This window comes from Bemisia tabaci, chromosome 1 (assembly GCF_918797505.1).
Source record: "Bemisia tabaci chromosome 1, PGI_BMITA_v3".
Lineage (NCBI taxonomy): Eukaryota > Metazoa > Arthropoda > Insecta > Hemiptera > Aleyrodidae > Bemisia > Bemisia tabaci.
Window position 1 is genome coordinate 73,274,280 of NC_092793.1, and position 15,777 is coordinate 73,290,056.

General features: G+C 36.6%; 2 protein-coding genes across 2 annotated transcripts; both read right to left on the bottom strand.

Annotated features, from left to right (window-relative positions):
- Positions 1 to 39: 39 nt before the first annotated feature.
- LOC109033117 (cathepsin B-like cysteine proteinase 4) lies at positions 40 to 6,036 on the bottom strand. Its single transcript, XM_019045562.2, has 6 exons — positions 5,719 to 6,036; positions 4,815 to 5,042; positions 3,382 to 3,509; positions 2,381 to 2,610; positions 1,401 to 1,517; positions 40 to 498 (listed from the first exon to the last, which is right to left on the bottom strand). Exons 1-6 carry the CDS (start codon positions 5,893 to 5,895, stop codon positions 293 to 295), a joined length of 1,086 nt encoding a protein of 361 aa, XP_018901107.2. The 5' UTR covers positions 5,896 to 6,036; the 3' UTR covers positions 40 to 292.
- LOC109033119 (cathepsin B) lies at positions 5,858 to 14,022 on the bottom strand. Its single transcript, XM_019045563.2, has 6 exons — positions 13,719 to 14,022; positions 12,794 to 13,021; positions 12,159 to 12,286; positions 10,153 to 10,385; positions 9,202 to 9,318; positions 5,858 to 8,037 (listed from the first exon to the last, which is right to left on the bottom strand). Exons 1-6 carry the CDS (start codon positions 13,854 to 13,856, stop codon positions 7,823 to 7,825), a joined length of 1,059 nt encoding a protein of 352 aa, XP_018901108.2. The 5' UTR covers positions 13,857 to 14,022; the 3' UTR covers positions 5,858 to 7,822.
- Between the last annotated feature and the right edge of the window lie 1,755 nt (positions 14,023 to 15,777).

Consider the following 15,777-nt stretch of genomic DNA (forward strand, 5'->3'; position numbering starts at 1 on the left):
CACGTCAAATTTTCGTGATAAAAAATTGAGAACGAGTGGTTAGGTTGGACACTCTGTATTTTTTTTTCAAGTTTTCCTTAAAACTACAGAAAAATCAAATTTCGCAGATTTGATGTAGTTTGACAAAGCAATCTGTATAAACGTTTCGATTAGTCTAAGTGTGATAGTAGTAGTGTTGAAATTGCATCAAGTACAAGATCATTAAAAATCAGTAGCTGCATGGCAGCTGTAGTGGTAGTGTATTTTAGAAAAATTCCTAGAAAAAATTTGTTTTTCTATTTTTGTTTCTATTTCACTTTCGAGGCACTCCTCCAAGAGCATTTGCCTCTATACCACAATTATTAGATCCGCGTAAAATTTTGAAAAGTCCTTTGTCCCCCCAGTATGAATTCCAAGAATTTGCAACCAGCCAATATGGTTTTCCGTTTTCTTCTCCCCAACCGAGGGCTCGGACCGCATGTCTGCCAAGAGTTCGTGACGTTGTATTCTGGTAGACTCCTAAAAGTAGAAGAAACACGCTGATAAAATCATATCCTTTTTGAAAGGAAGAGATATCAATCACATTAGACACATCTATAAAAACGCCGCTATGTAGGAATAGAAATAATTCAAAACCAATATGTCAGTTCTGAAGTAACCCCAAAAAATTGACCACTGTAGACAGGGTAGAAATTTAGACACCACAATATTTGTTTCCTCATCAAAACACGCAGAATATGGTAGAGGACATTCTGCATAAAAAGTAGAGGAAAGAAGTCGGAAGTTCATAATGTTCTTTAAATTGAAATCTATGTCGGTTTGAACCAATTTCGTGTCAAAGAAATGATTACATTAGATGTAATGTCTTAATTAATTTTGGTCATGATGCTTCAAAGATTGAATTAACTCTGGGAACGTAAATGAAAAGGACTTTGTGTGGTCTTATTTCTGTGAATACAATCTTAATAGCACGTGTGGAAGTACCGTCAGCCTATTAGTATACGATTTAGTTACAACTTAGGTTTGACTCTCATTGTCGGATTTTCACCAACGCTGTCTGGTTCAGTGATAACCTGCCCCCAATGAAATTAAGAGAATTAAGAACATAATTTAAAGAAAAACCAATTGGCCACTTTAGGATCTTCTTTAATCTATGTAACATTAATCAGGATAAAATGGAAACGGAAAATAATTGTATTTACTTCTTAATTTACAAAAGTTGAACTAACTTTTGTTTTCACTTCTTAATTTATTTACAAGGTATTTAGCGGTAATATCAACTATATATTTGTTCCTAACTTGTCAAAAATCAGTGAAAACCAATTTTTAATTACTTTTTCATCTTAAGCACGTGTCAAAGTGTTTCAAACTCACGTCAGTATAGTTTCAATTAGGTTAAAAACAGTGACTCAACAACTTACCTGATTTGTAATTTCTAAAATCTGCATAAACCGTAAAACTGAAAGTTACTGGGCCATATGTCATTATATCCTTCTGTATTCTTTTCACGTCCATGGGTAGCGTATAGTTGGTTTTAACTGTCAAGGATAGAAACCTCAATTTTAACCATTATTAAAGTAGCATAAGAAAGATGTTAAGTTCTCATCGCAAAGGGAAGAAATAACTTCATAATATGGTTCCGTTCCTATCATGTATTCTTTGCGCTGATTTAAAAAAAAAAAAAAAAAAAAAAAAAAAAAAAAAAAAAAAAAAAAAAAAAATTGAAAAATATCTGTTGATCAGACAAGAAAATTCAAATTTCCATGACAAACGCGACTTCCCGGAAAATCTGCACGAAACTAAGGCGACGATGAAAAAATGAAGGTCATTTGACTGTATGAAACTCAGGACATTTTTACATTCAGAATCCAAAAATACACAGAAATACATCTATTGCATGCCTTGAATTGTCCTCACACTTTTGGCTAACGAAGTTTCCTTCGACAAACGACCCAATTCTCCCACTTACCAAATTCAATTCCTATCAAAACATTCCTTTTTTTTAAATATACAATAGGATTTGGCCGAAGAATTATTCTATAATCAAATCTTAAAAGGACTGCAAATTTTCATCTTACGTCTCAACAATTTTTCGCAAGTTGGAATTTTTTTAAAAAAAGAAAATAATTAAAGGAGAAGCTCTCCTTGATTTTTGAGGCCAAGAAAAGGTTTTTTTCCAATTCGATAATTCATGTTACAGTTCAACGGAATTTTTCTGAAAGGCCGTATCTGCTGTGTATCCGAATCAACTCTGTCGTGAACGAGTTCTCGCTTTACAAAAGTCAACAATTTCGATAAGCTGGACACGTACACTCCGATCTTTTCATGAGGAGCAATTTCTCGATTTCGAGTAAAGTTTTGGAAGCAGGCTCAAAATTTATTTCATGTGAGTAGGACTTACATCTGTGTTTATCTTTCCTGAAAGAATTGGTGTAAAGGTCGTTAGTGCATTTCGTTTGGCAGGCGGGATCTTCCTTAGGAAGGGTCGCACAGTAGGGATATGGGCTAGATGCTTCTTGTATGTTGTGATTACATGGCTGGAGAGAGTAAGGTTGGCAACCTTTGGATGAATTAAATCGTCCCCCAGTCACAACTCCTTTCTTCAAAAAAGCCCAGGCCATAGCCGTATATCTGTTAAAAACCAATTTCAACCGTTTTTCATTCATTAATTGAATTGGGACGTGCGAAAACCGCCAATGTCCATTTTTCTAGTCTTCAGTTTTTTAGAGTTGATAATACTCTTAAAAAGTTGATACAACCATAAAAGGAATCGTTTTGGAATGAAAGTAACCCGGAGACGGGTACCTACACCACTTCGAGGTTGCATCCAACTCCGAAAAGTATTATCCACTCAAAGAAACTGAAGACTGGAAAAATGGACATTAGCGGTTTTCGCACGCCACGATTCAATTGAACTTGAACTCCACTTACGATTAGAAAAATAAGATTTTACGTATACAAAGGTAGATAGTCAATGATAAACCATCAAACACATACTTATGGACTGCTCTTCCCTCCGATATCTCCAATCACAGATCTACTCCCCTACAATCAACAGAAATACAAACCCTCTTACATGCGATGAACCCAATATTACCACCGAAATTCTAAAACTCTTCACCTCTCTTAATTTAAAAATCTAAATTTTCGTTTATACTCCCATTTTCAAAATTATCCGTAAAGACGTTAATAGCCTGAGACGCTGAATGTCTTAAAATTATACTAACTAACTAACTTAATTCAATCGACTGAGGTGTGTCTTTGGTAATTTTCAGTGAGACATTTTTATACTCGTGGGTAGCACTGTGTTTTGATTATACGATTAGATATGATCAAATATACAAGCGTATCTTTAACGTAGGAACGATCGGACGGATTATGCGATTAAGTGTCATACGTTACCCTCCGTCGCACCCATAACCGCATTTGTGGCAGCAGAACGCGACATGCTGAGCAGAAAGCAATCCTTTAAATTTTCCTTTGGAGCTTATACACAGACGATCTGAAGCCGCTGAACTAGAGGCTACGGCCTGGAAGAAAGTTACAAGTTTGATAAATGCATAATTTGAATTTGGACAGTCCATTTCATTTTAGTCGGTGGTTCTTCTGAAAAGCATCATCATCTGACCGCATGAAATAACGTTTCCGTTAGATATTAGGAACACTAGTTCATCATTATCATGATGATTTCACGGCACCACCTAAACATAACAGAATCACCAGTTTACCTTCCTGCGTTTCATAGTCGCGAAACAAATTATTTGGAAAATAATATAAATTCATCGTCGAAAATCGTTTTCATTGGTAGCCCTGCATGGATTCATGCAAGAAAAAGAGAGTATGATGGATTATCATAATTTTCACCAAAACCTCGAGACTAAAAAATCTCATTTCGCCACGGATAAAGGAAATACTTTTTGGGTTGGTTATACGTAACCGACGTGGAATTTTGTGGGTTAAATGTTTCAGCAATTTTAAAGTCTCTCTTTTTTATGAATCCATGGAGAGTAAGAAATAACGCTTTTCATCGCTAATTATATTCTTTTTCCGTTGATCCTCACACACTTAGATTTGGTCAGACATTGAAATCCAAATCGAAGCTGCCACTTTCCCCGTTATCGTGAAATCACCCATTAAAGTCTTAATCAAAAATATGCCATGACTCGATAAAATTTACATGCTCAAGATTATTTTGCTCCTGACAATACTTCCCACGGATAGTCCTTTCTAATAAATGTTTTCAAATTTTGTCAGGCACGTCGCTGTATAAGAACGAAATTTACCTCATTTTTCATAATTTTTTATTCTAAGTTCATGTCATTTAGTTTTCACTCATACAAGAGTCAGGTTTCGATGCATTTTTGGCTCTTTGCTTCGAAACTGCCTTTACGTCTGTCTAGAGTGAACATTACTTCCTGATGGTTCCTTTGATTAGTTTATCACGCCATTTGAACGTCTTGTTTGACATCATCAAGCATATAAAACTACGTTCATACAGATCATTGACTTCTTCCTCCGTCCCTTGGATTCCTAATACGTTCTAGTACCATTTAAAGTCTTTCGTCTTCTCTAGCTTCTACCACGTGAAGCAACTTGCCTATCATTTAGCGTATATTTAGTTTTAGAATTTGTGGTGTGGCGATTTTTTTCTCAACGCATTTATCAAGCATACTTAAATTTTCCAATCCTTAAAATTTTCATTTTGCTCTCCTTATTTAATCAAATGTAGATAAGCTCTGTTTGCTTGACGTTTCTTTCAAAAAATGTTTTCAAATTTAATGTTAGTGACATGCTATAGGCAACGAAACTCTCAACAGGTATTTCACTCTACTTACCCAACAAGATCCACAGTATCCTTGATCTTGAATCTCAGATATTTGGGGGCAGATTTTACCCCATTTTTTCCTGGCGTCAAACATTTTCGGAATTTCTTTATCTGAGGGCCACGCTGGATCATATGTTTTGAGTGGTAGCTTGTCTGTTTCATGTAAGTTCTTCGGATCCAACTCACCTAGTAATTTTATTAAATTTTCTTCCGAGTTGGGATGATAATTTCTTCCAGCCTTCACAAATAAGAAGATAGTTTTTGTTAATACCGTGAATTTCTAAAATTGCATTTCAAATGACCGCAGTGCATCATAGAAATGAATATCTAACTGGGTCACAATACCCCCAAAAATAAATTTCTCTGGCATTGTTTAAATTGGATTATTTTCGGGATTTTAATTCGTCAATAAGGTTAAGTAGGACGGGTACGTTCTTTGCGGTACTTCTAATTCAACCTGTGGTCATATTTTCTGTTATTAAAAATAGATAACAAATATGTGTTTTTTGTAATCATTATTTCCTACATTTTTAAACCAATTAGGTTGGTTTAGCGACCAGCGCGCCTAATTCTATGTCAGTACAAATTGTGTTAAAATCCCGTCAACGTCGAGAAACCTTCATGAAACTGACGAGTAAATTTACTGAAACTGAATTCATTCAGCCTCCTTCTTCGCATTTAAAAAATCTGCAAGACACAGATGTGTATATTATCCTCTATTGTTTGGAAGCTAAAATGTGAGATTTACAGTACTTGTAGTTTTAAATCAGAATATAAGGCAAAATAAACCAATAGGAAAAGGCTGTTTTGCTAATTATCAGACATTACGGATGATCTGAAAAATTAGTTGACATCGCTAACTTAAACTTCGAACAAGATCAGTTTAAAAATTATGAAACTTTGAAAGACCTTACCTTCCATGAACTTTGAGCGGAATTTATCCTGTTTATTCTGTCATCACTGAGGAACGAAGCTCCTTTTTCAGCACACGTTTGGGCTACCATTAAAAATAAAAACAAACTGGAAACTATTACCTGCCCTTTGGGTGGCATCTTTTCTTTTCTTTTTTCCGAGTAAAAAAAAATTCCCATGAAATCTCGGTAAGATTTTTAAAACAATTCGAGGAAATATAAGTCCGTAGCACTAGGCGCGTTTCGCACACAAGAATGCCTATGATATCTGTCCGGGGTGATATATGTCACAGGGTGATTTTTAGACACTGACGGTACCACTTGCAATTTGAAGATAACTGATCAATGAAGTGGAAGGCGATTAAAGTGCTCTCAAAAAGTTGAACTGTCAATTATCTATGTCATTACAGAAGCTAAAATAGAAGTATTGCGCAATGCTAAAATGACTTTTCAGAATATCAGCCTGCAGCCCTGGGGACAGAAGATCGGCTGTCATATATACCGTTTGATTTCTTCCACTTAGGTCGCAACAATCGGTTCATGTTACTGAAATATTTATACAGTTCTGTTGAAAGGTGGAAAGTTTGAAAGTATGGCCATGCGAACCAAAATTTTGAACCTACCTACTTTTGTACAGCCAATGTATTACATTGCGCTTCGGCTTACGGTTAAAGCCTCTCATTGTGGGTGCTAAGAATTGAACCGATTATTTTCCGAATCACGTGAGCGCCAAAATTGCGAATGCGAGTAAAACAAGAACACCCGTTTTATTCGTTTTTTTGACAATCTTCAAATTCCAAAAAATTCATTTCCTTTTAGAAGGTTATTTTGAATTCAAACGTGATTGATTATCCAGAGGAAATAAAGGGAAAACAGCCACTCTACATCTAAAATAGAGATTGGCGCTTACGAGATTTGGAAAATAATCGGTTCAATTGCAGTGTTATACGTTAAAAACGCCCAATTCTGAGGGAAAAGAGTTAGAGGGAGAGGGATGTGGAAAGAAAGACTGATCGGAGCGGATAGTTTTAAATGTTTTGAAAATATTTCTGTTGCAATTTGATCATTACTATCGAAGAGAGACAAACAAAAAGAAGTGATGACAAGGTTTGACAACGCCTTCTATTTATATGAAATGAACGAAAAATTATAAAACAACAATCATAAATGTAGTTTAATGATCGTAACTTCCGCCGCCGTAGCGCCGCGCCTTGTCGCGCTGACCGCATTGTGTGTTTAGCGCAATGCATGATGTATTCCCACATTCTTCTAGGCGCTATGCGTTTCACGTCGACCGCTGCTGATCGCACTGTTGTGTTCGACGCAATGCGTGAAGTATTCATGCAGTCTTGTAGGCGCTATGCGTTTCACGCCGACAGCTGATGACCGCACTGTGTTTGACGCAATGCGTGAAGTATTCATGCAGTTATGTAGGCGCTAATATGTGTTACATGCCGACCGCTGCGCCGCGCCGAGAGCTTCTCCTTTTCATCTCAAGTCCTTTGTCATCATTGCTCTCTGCGCTGCGCCGTTCCAGGCCAAATTGCGAGTTTTCGGTGTTTGATTTCTCGCTTAACTCGACTATCTAAAGGTGCTGTCTCTTGTGTCACAAAAGACGACAAAATTAGACATTTCTATACTCTCAGGAAATGAGAGATTTTGTCGCCTTTCTTCGTTTGTATTTTGTTCTACATTCGATTTTTTTTTTTTAATACCTACATTTAAAAAAAATTGTAAAATTTGCCGCCATGGGCCGCAGCTCATGCGGCCACCCCCTGAATCCGGCCCTGGTCAGGAAAGCTCTTTTTGACCCCCGCCCCTCCCAAATGAAAAAATAAGCTGATTGAAGTAAGGTGAAAGTATTTTTCGTGCTTGCTACCAAAGATTGAACTAACTAGTTTATTCGATTGTCTTGGAAAGATTTATCCCAATGATTTAGTTGGTTTGCAATTTTTTATATCATTTGAACAAATTGGAAGTGGAGATTTTGAAATTTAATGAGAATGAGAGCAAAAATATAATGTTTTTCTTTATTCTGTATGATATACATATGACTTGAGCTCATATATTTATTGTCTTTTGATAAATATTTTGGAATTTTATGTTTTTATATTTTATACTTTCGAGGCACTCCTCCGAGAGCGTAGCCCTCTATATCACAGTGATTGGACCCACGTAAGACTTTGAACAGGCCTTTGTCTCCCCAGTATGGATTCCAAGCATTTGCAATTAGCCAGTATGGTTGTTCGTTTTCTTCGCCCCATCCAAGGGCTCTGACCGCAAGGTTGCCAAGATATTCTGAACTTGTATTCTTGTAGACTCCTAGAAGCGTAGGAAAATCACGGTAATGATGTCACATTTTTACCGTTTTATGAGGAGAGCAACCAAAAGCAATAGACAAAATAAAGGCGCTTCTATGTACAGGGATAAATTAAAACTAGGAAAATGTCACCCCCCCCCCCGGAAAAAGTCTCTGGGATCTAGAGTCTAGACTCGGAAAAAAGTTTGATAAGAAAAAATTATTTTAATTCAATCGGACTTTTGCTTGAATCAAAATGAAATACTGGAAAAAAGTCGCTTAGATCTATAGTCCAGACTCTTAAAAACATTGACCAGAAAAAAATACTATTGATTCAATCGGACTTTTGCTTGAATCAAAAAGAAATCCGATTAAATTGAGAGGTGTGGGCTCTCGATTTGAGCAAAAATCCGATTGAATCAAGAGAATTTTTCGTGTCAGTGCCTTTCAGAGTCTGGACTCTAGATCCAAGCGACTTTTTTTCCAGTGGAACGTACTGAAATTAAAAGGCTTGGCTTTCAAGAGTAGGTATTTTTCCTCATCGAATTTCTTAAGAATCTAGACTCTGGATCCAAGAGACTTTTTTTCCAGGGTCTGAAATAACTTCTAACAACGGCTGCCATTAAGCAAAGAAGGGATTTTTTAAGCATCGAATTACATTTTTTCTCACAATAACTTCACGTAGAACACGGTAGACTTGTTCTTCATAAATGAAATAGGAGAGAAGTAGGCAGAAAAATTCACTAATTCCACTCATTATTGCAAAATTAGCGCTGTCGGCACTTGATAATTCAATTTCTCCCTTTGCCCAAAAACCAAGGCTACTTGAGCACGAGCGGCCACTAAACATTTTTTGGGTACTTTGCGATGAGTTAAACTTTTCTGAAACATGAAATTTTCCTCACGAGTCAAGAAACACCGCACATCGAAAGACAAGTATCGGTTATGGAAATGGAAATTAATTGAATAATTAATTTACTCGGTTGTTATTTGCAGTTTCGAATGTGTGATTGTTACTAGTCTGAAAATCAATAATTTTTTTATGAAATAATGTTTTATATAAATTGACGCTGGAATAAAAATAACACTGTGATAGTGTTCCCTGTCAAAGAAGGTCCTTGACAAAGTATTTCAAAATCACTTCATAACTGTTTCAAAAGATTTAAAATAGAAACTCATTAACGTACCTGATTTGTAATTAAAGAAATCTGAATAAACTTGGAAACTAAAAGTTATCGGTCCATGTGTCATGATATCCTTTTGCATAATAGTCACGTTCTTTGGTAGAAAGTAGACGGATTTGACTGTCAATGAGAGGAAGCTCAATTGTATACATTATTTTACAGAAATATAACGTTGCCTTGCAAAATCTTGGGTCAAACCATATTCTGAGAATTAACTTGATCGTATTTTTCAGCGCGCGCTTATTAGGGAAGTTGCGTAAAAAATTCCATCGCATTAGGATTTTCCAGAAAATTGACACAAACGTGAGGTAAAAATGGTACGATCGTAAAAATGAAGCGTCACTTTATGGTACAAAACCAAGATCAATTTTAGATCTAACATCCAAAAATACTCTGGAATGCACCAGTGGCATGCCTTGCAAATTTTCCTATATGCCATCGAGTTTCTGTCGGTCGATCAAACGACCAAATTTTTCCATGTACGTATAGTTAAGTTGTTTTCCATATGTATCGCGTCTAAAACGGACGGTGAATATTTTTTCCAACGCCTCTGATTGGGTTTGACTAATCTGCTCCACGCGGCTGAATCCGCAATTGACGTACATTTTTTTTCATCACAACCGTTTTTTGTCCAATCAAATTAGCCCAAAAGAAGAAGAAGAAAAAGAAATATTTTGAGGCTAGGAAAGGTTTTTTTAAGTAGGGAATTATGATTCAGTCAAGCAGAATTTTGCTGTAAGACCGTTTTCTTATATGAATTTTCATCTCAACTTTGTCATTTACCAGTTCCTTTGAGGGCATTGATCTATACTCATATAGAAATCTCAAGTATCTTAATTAAATTTAACGGAAATTCACGTTTATTTAGACTTTTTGAAAAGACCATTTGATAAAATCTGGGTAAAGCTGTAGAAATAACACGCTAGAAATCCATCCTGCGTGAATTTAACTTACACTTGTGCTTATCTTTTTTGAAAGACTTGGTGTACTGATCGTTTGTGCACCTCAGTTCGCAGTCAGGGTGTTTTTTAGGAAGCGTCTGGCAGTGGGGGTATGGGTTAGGTTTGTCCTTGCTGTGGTGCATACACGGCTGAATAGAGTAAGGTTGGCAACCTTTGGATGAATTAAATCCTCCTCCTGTCACAACCCCTGATTTCTTCAAGAAATTCCAGCCATAAAACGAATTTCTGTTCAAAAGTAAACGCAATAAGTTTTCATGCATTCAACTGACCACCTCACTTAGAAAATCAAGTCTGTATAATATATATTTAGAGATGCAAATATTCAATATTAAGTGACATCCATCAAAATAGGTTCAAAGATTACTTTGTAATTATATCCTGGACGACGCATCTTCATTGGTTTGCGGTAGGACATTGCTCTACTCAGGGGGTGCTATTACTGTGTTTTGATTTTCGTGATTACAGTACAGCTTGATGTTTTTAAGCACTGTCAAAATTAGAAATATTCTGTTAAAATTTAAGTCTTACGCGGGGTTTCTGGCAATTTAGAAAACCTGGTAAGTCAGGAAAAATCAAATAATTCAAGGGAAAAATTAGGGAATTCTGCGAGCATCGTGCCGGCTCGGCAACTTCAGTTGGTGCCATTCAAGAGAGCGCGAATCCTGAATTTGAACCTCTACAAGTAGAGAATCTGTTCATAGTTAAGTAAAATTTAGCGTAATCAAAAGAAGGAAAAATCTAAATGGAGCTCTTGATGAAAGATCAGGAAAAGCCAGGAACAAAAATCAGGGAATTCGGAAAGTTGGTAGTCAGGAAAAATGAAAAAATTCAAGGAGAATCAGGGGATCGGGATATTGAGAAATTATGGAAGTCCCGAGTCCTAAGCTGTAACCGAAACTTTCTATCTCCGATAAGCATCAAAGCGGTTTGAATTATTTTGATTTTAGCTCCATATTTTGAATTTTAGGAAAATAAATGCACTAAAATTAGACGGTCAAATCGCAAGAATCGTTCCTGTCAGTTGCAGCTATCTCGCATTGTATCCAACGTTTCCTTATTATCTGAATATTATCAGGGGAAAAAAGTATTTAAGAGCCGCTTTTGCGGTGATCATACTCGCACTAAATCTAGGTGGTAGGTTATAACCTCGATATGATACCATTTTGAAACCAATTGCCATTTAAAATTTGTGTCGTTAAAATCGAATTTCCAAAGCTCGTTTTATAAATACTTAGTAAAGCACCCCACTTTTTCCTCTTCAACAAAGAAATTAGCAATGGACCACTAGACAAGGTACGAGTTAAAGGATTCTGATACATGTTTCTTAACCAAAATTTCACGTTAAACACGACTCGCGCAACAGAAATTACTGAAACCAACTCCTAACGAAGATATTAACGTTTTTATTTCACATTGGTTACGAGGAATTTGAACTGCCCGCTCACGAGAAACTCAAAGCTCTACGTGAGTCAAATCGTGCACTACAACGGTTTCAACAAGCTTCTCAATCGAGCAATGTTCATTGCCCACCATGCGTTGTTCAAACTATAAACAATTTGCTATAGCTGAGCCTAAGCGTCAAGATTGAGGTTGCCAGATTTTTATATCGCAGAGACTGCAGTGATAAACGTTTAGCGCGCGATGTGAATCACGTAGAGCATTGAGTTTTCATGAGCGGGTGGTTTCAATTCACTCATCAAAAATCATTAAATATCTTCGTAAGGAGTTGATTGCGGTAATTTTTGTTGTGCGCATCGTGTTCTACGTGAAATTTTAGTTACGAAACATGTATCAGAATGCTGAAATTCGTACCTTGTCTAGTGGTCCATTCCTTTTTTTTCTACATTGACGGGGGGCACCAGGTACCTAGATATCCTGTACGGAGATAACTTGTTCTTATATTTTATTCGCTTCATTTTCAATTTTTCCGTTATGATAAGAACATCTTTGGCGCAGAAATAATTTAATCGAAAAATATGAGTTAGGATTCTACGTTACCCTCCATCGCACCCATTGCCGAACCTCAAGCTGCAAAACGCGACATGCTGAGCAGAAAGTGAATCCTGAAATTTTCCTTTTGATTTTATGCACAGTCGATCTGAAGCCGCTGAACTAGAGGCTACGGCCTGAAAGTAATGCACACATTTGATAAAGCTAATTTAGAGTTTAATAGTAAATCTCATTTTTACAGGAAGTTTTCAGAAAAGCATCATCATCAGGGTACAAAACTATGTGTCATTATCGGGATGATTTTATGGTACTCGAAATATTAGGGTGAACACTCAGTTTTTAGAATTTTAAAGACTTGAAACAAATTAATTGAAAAAGCAATCAGTCCCTGTCAGAAATCTCATACATTTGCGGACATGCATAGATTCATGCAGAAAAGAATTACAAATTTGAGTAATTATCAACACTTAGACTTTGAGATCACAGAATGACATGTGTCGGTTTCAGGTAACTATAACGACATGTTTTTTTCTATCAGTGATGTGTAACCGACATAAAATTGTGTGGGTTGAAACTTTCAATGAGTATACTTTCCTCGCACAATCTTTTAGAGACAGAGATTTAAACCCTTTCTAGCGATGAACATTAACGATATCTTAAGAGGTATTGAAAACCCAACTTACCCAACTGGAGCCGCAGTTTCCTTGATCTTGAATATCAGATATTTGAGGGCAAATTTTACCCCATTTTTTCCTGGCGTCAAACGTTTTCGGAATTTCTTCGTCCGAGGGCCAAGCCGGATCTTTCGTTTTGAGTGGCAGCTCGTCCGCTTCATCTAAGTTCTTCTCATCCAGCTTGTCCAACAATCGCATTATTTTTTCTTCTGAGTTCAAATCATAATTTCTTCCAGCCTTCACAAATAACAGAACAGTTTTTGGTAGTACCGCGAATTCTCACAATTTTTTTTTTAAGCCACACACAGATGGATCAGATGCTGATGTAAATCAGTCACCATCAAAATGGCTCACTAAGTTTTATCGTCAAAATCTCCAAAAATAAATAATGTAACCTTTTTTATTTGAAATTTTCGGAGTTTTTTAAAAATTTTCATTTGCCTGCATCAATTGGGGTGCACTTTTTTCTTCTTCTTTTCGTAGGCAACGGCGGACCTGTTTATTCAGCTTTTGGTTGTGTTTACTCCTTATATTGATCTAAAATCTATGTTATAGGCAATCGTTATTCCGTATCGGTCAGCGTGTCTGATTTAATTTCAGTACGAATTGTGTTGGCATTCTGTCAGCGACGAAAAATTCTATAGGCCTGACCAGTAGATTTGCTGACTGATTCTATCGGCCTAAATTCTTTCTTTTGAAGAGCTTGTATGATACGGATGGGTTATATTCTCTATTATTTACGAAATTAAATGTGAAATTTATAGTTACTTGCAGCTTCCTCGCGGAATATTAGGCAAATAATAAACAAATGAAGAAAAAATTGTTTTTCTGCTCAAATCAAACTTTGTGGATGATCTGAAAAATTAGTCAAAATCGTTCCCGTAAATTGCGAATAAGCTCAGTTTAAAAATTATGAAATTTTGAAAGACTTTACCTTCCATGAATTTTGAGCTGAATTTATCCTGTTGATACTTTCATCACTGAGAAACGCCGTTCCCTGTTCTACAAACGTTTGGGCTATCATGAAAAATACACACAGTCTCGGAACTATTACCCTTCCTGTGGGATACATCTCTACTCTCTATTTCTTAACGGGAAAGTAAATGAAAAAAAAATCAAATGAAATCAGGAAAGACTGAAGAAATTAATGAAAAATTATTACTCTTCCTGCTTCTTGTGCCTGACGCACTTTGCACAATAAAACGCAGATACTATCTGATCATCAAGAGTATATAAACCCTTCCTGAGGACAGGCTTATATTCTTAGACAATGATGTTATCAGTTTGAATTGGAAGATTATTGATCAATCGAAAGATTTAACTAAAGTGATCTGAACAAGCAGAATTCTGTCGATCCCATGTGTCATTGCAGATGCTAAATATACATAAGAGTATCGTGCAATACCGTAATCGCTTTTCACAATTTTCAATCTATTTTAAACTATTCTATTGGTTCTTTTCTGTTTGTTGAGCCAATCTAGAGCATCGCGTTTCAACTCACGGGTAAAATGGTTGCGCTTTCAATAAATTATCGTTGTCAATGCTATAAATTGCCATGTTACGTTAAAAATACCCCGATTCTAAGAGCGGGGGGAGGGGGATGGAAATAGAGAAAAAAGTGATCGGGGCTGAAAGTTTTCAATATGTTTTGAAACTTTTCTTTAAAAAAATGCTTGTCTGAATTTATCCCTTAAAAACACCATGTATAGAGCATAGACTGTGACTTAATCATTGCACCTTGCTATAAGGAACTGTTTCGGGCTCATTCGTGTAATGTAAATGTAAACTCATCCATGAAAGTACCTCCCTATAAAAAAGAACATTTTTCCACCGAGGTTTTTTTATATTGAGGAAAAAATGGTAGTGCCTCATTGCTGAATTTAGTTCATAAGTGTGTGTGGGAACTGTAACATTTTTACGCACATCGGCAGACTGGATAATCATACTCTCTCGCGTCAACTCTAGGATCATTCATGGATGGAAACGGATTTGTTTGTCAACAAATAGCCTCCGTCAAAATTAGACCAACACTCTCTCCTTCCCCTCTTTTCTTAAATATTGATCTCGATCGCTCCTGAGCAGCTACTCCAGGAAAGTCCCGAAATATGCTTCATAACGACACTCGTGCATTTCGATCTTCTATCGTCTCGGGCTCCTAATAGCAACGAGGGTAATACGTTTTAATGGGCGAGTTCTCGCCTCATAATGTGCGATCCATCGAAATCGAAGCGCATATATAGTCAGCGGAAAGAATCGCATCCGGATCGAGGGGTCGAAGAACGAGGTTGGGCGGCGCTCCAAAAATTTCCAGCGGTGTCGCCTGAGGAGCGAGGGCCGTAAAGCTGGGCAATGGGGACGGAATAGTCTGCACCCTCCCCCCCCCCGGAGCTCTTGGTTGGAGGGTCCCCACCCCCGCATTCTCGAGGAAGTGCTGTGCCATCGCGACTGTCACTCAAAACAGGTGTATCGATGTACCAAAGCTCACCTCCAATCTCCGCCAACATTGCCAAATTGCTTGACTTTGACGGAAACACAGCATCCATTGTATGGAAAGGTTTAAACACTTAAAACAATAAATTGAAAAAAGTCTGATTTTAATAATTTTTTTGATCCCTAGAAAAATTTATTCACTCTCAGAATTGTTTTTTATTAAATAATTAAAGTCATCGTAGATGGTAAAGTTAAGTTATTTTGAATGAATTGATAAAACTACCTTTGGGCAGTTGAAAGTTTCGATAAATAAACATGACTTTCTCTCTGAAGAAATCCTTAAAGAAAATGTAATTTTCTTCCAAGAAAAAGGGCGATAAAAGAAAAAATGTAATCAACGAGGATTTTTAACATTAATTTTTTGTCAACATTTCAAGGAAAGTTTTCAATCGTGTCTTTCTGTGTCTGTTGCGCCATATTTTTCGCAGCACTTGAGGGTACAAGCGTGTTTTTGTCAAACACCATATCGAAATCCATGCGTAAACGAACTGCTATGACAAGGA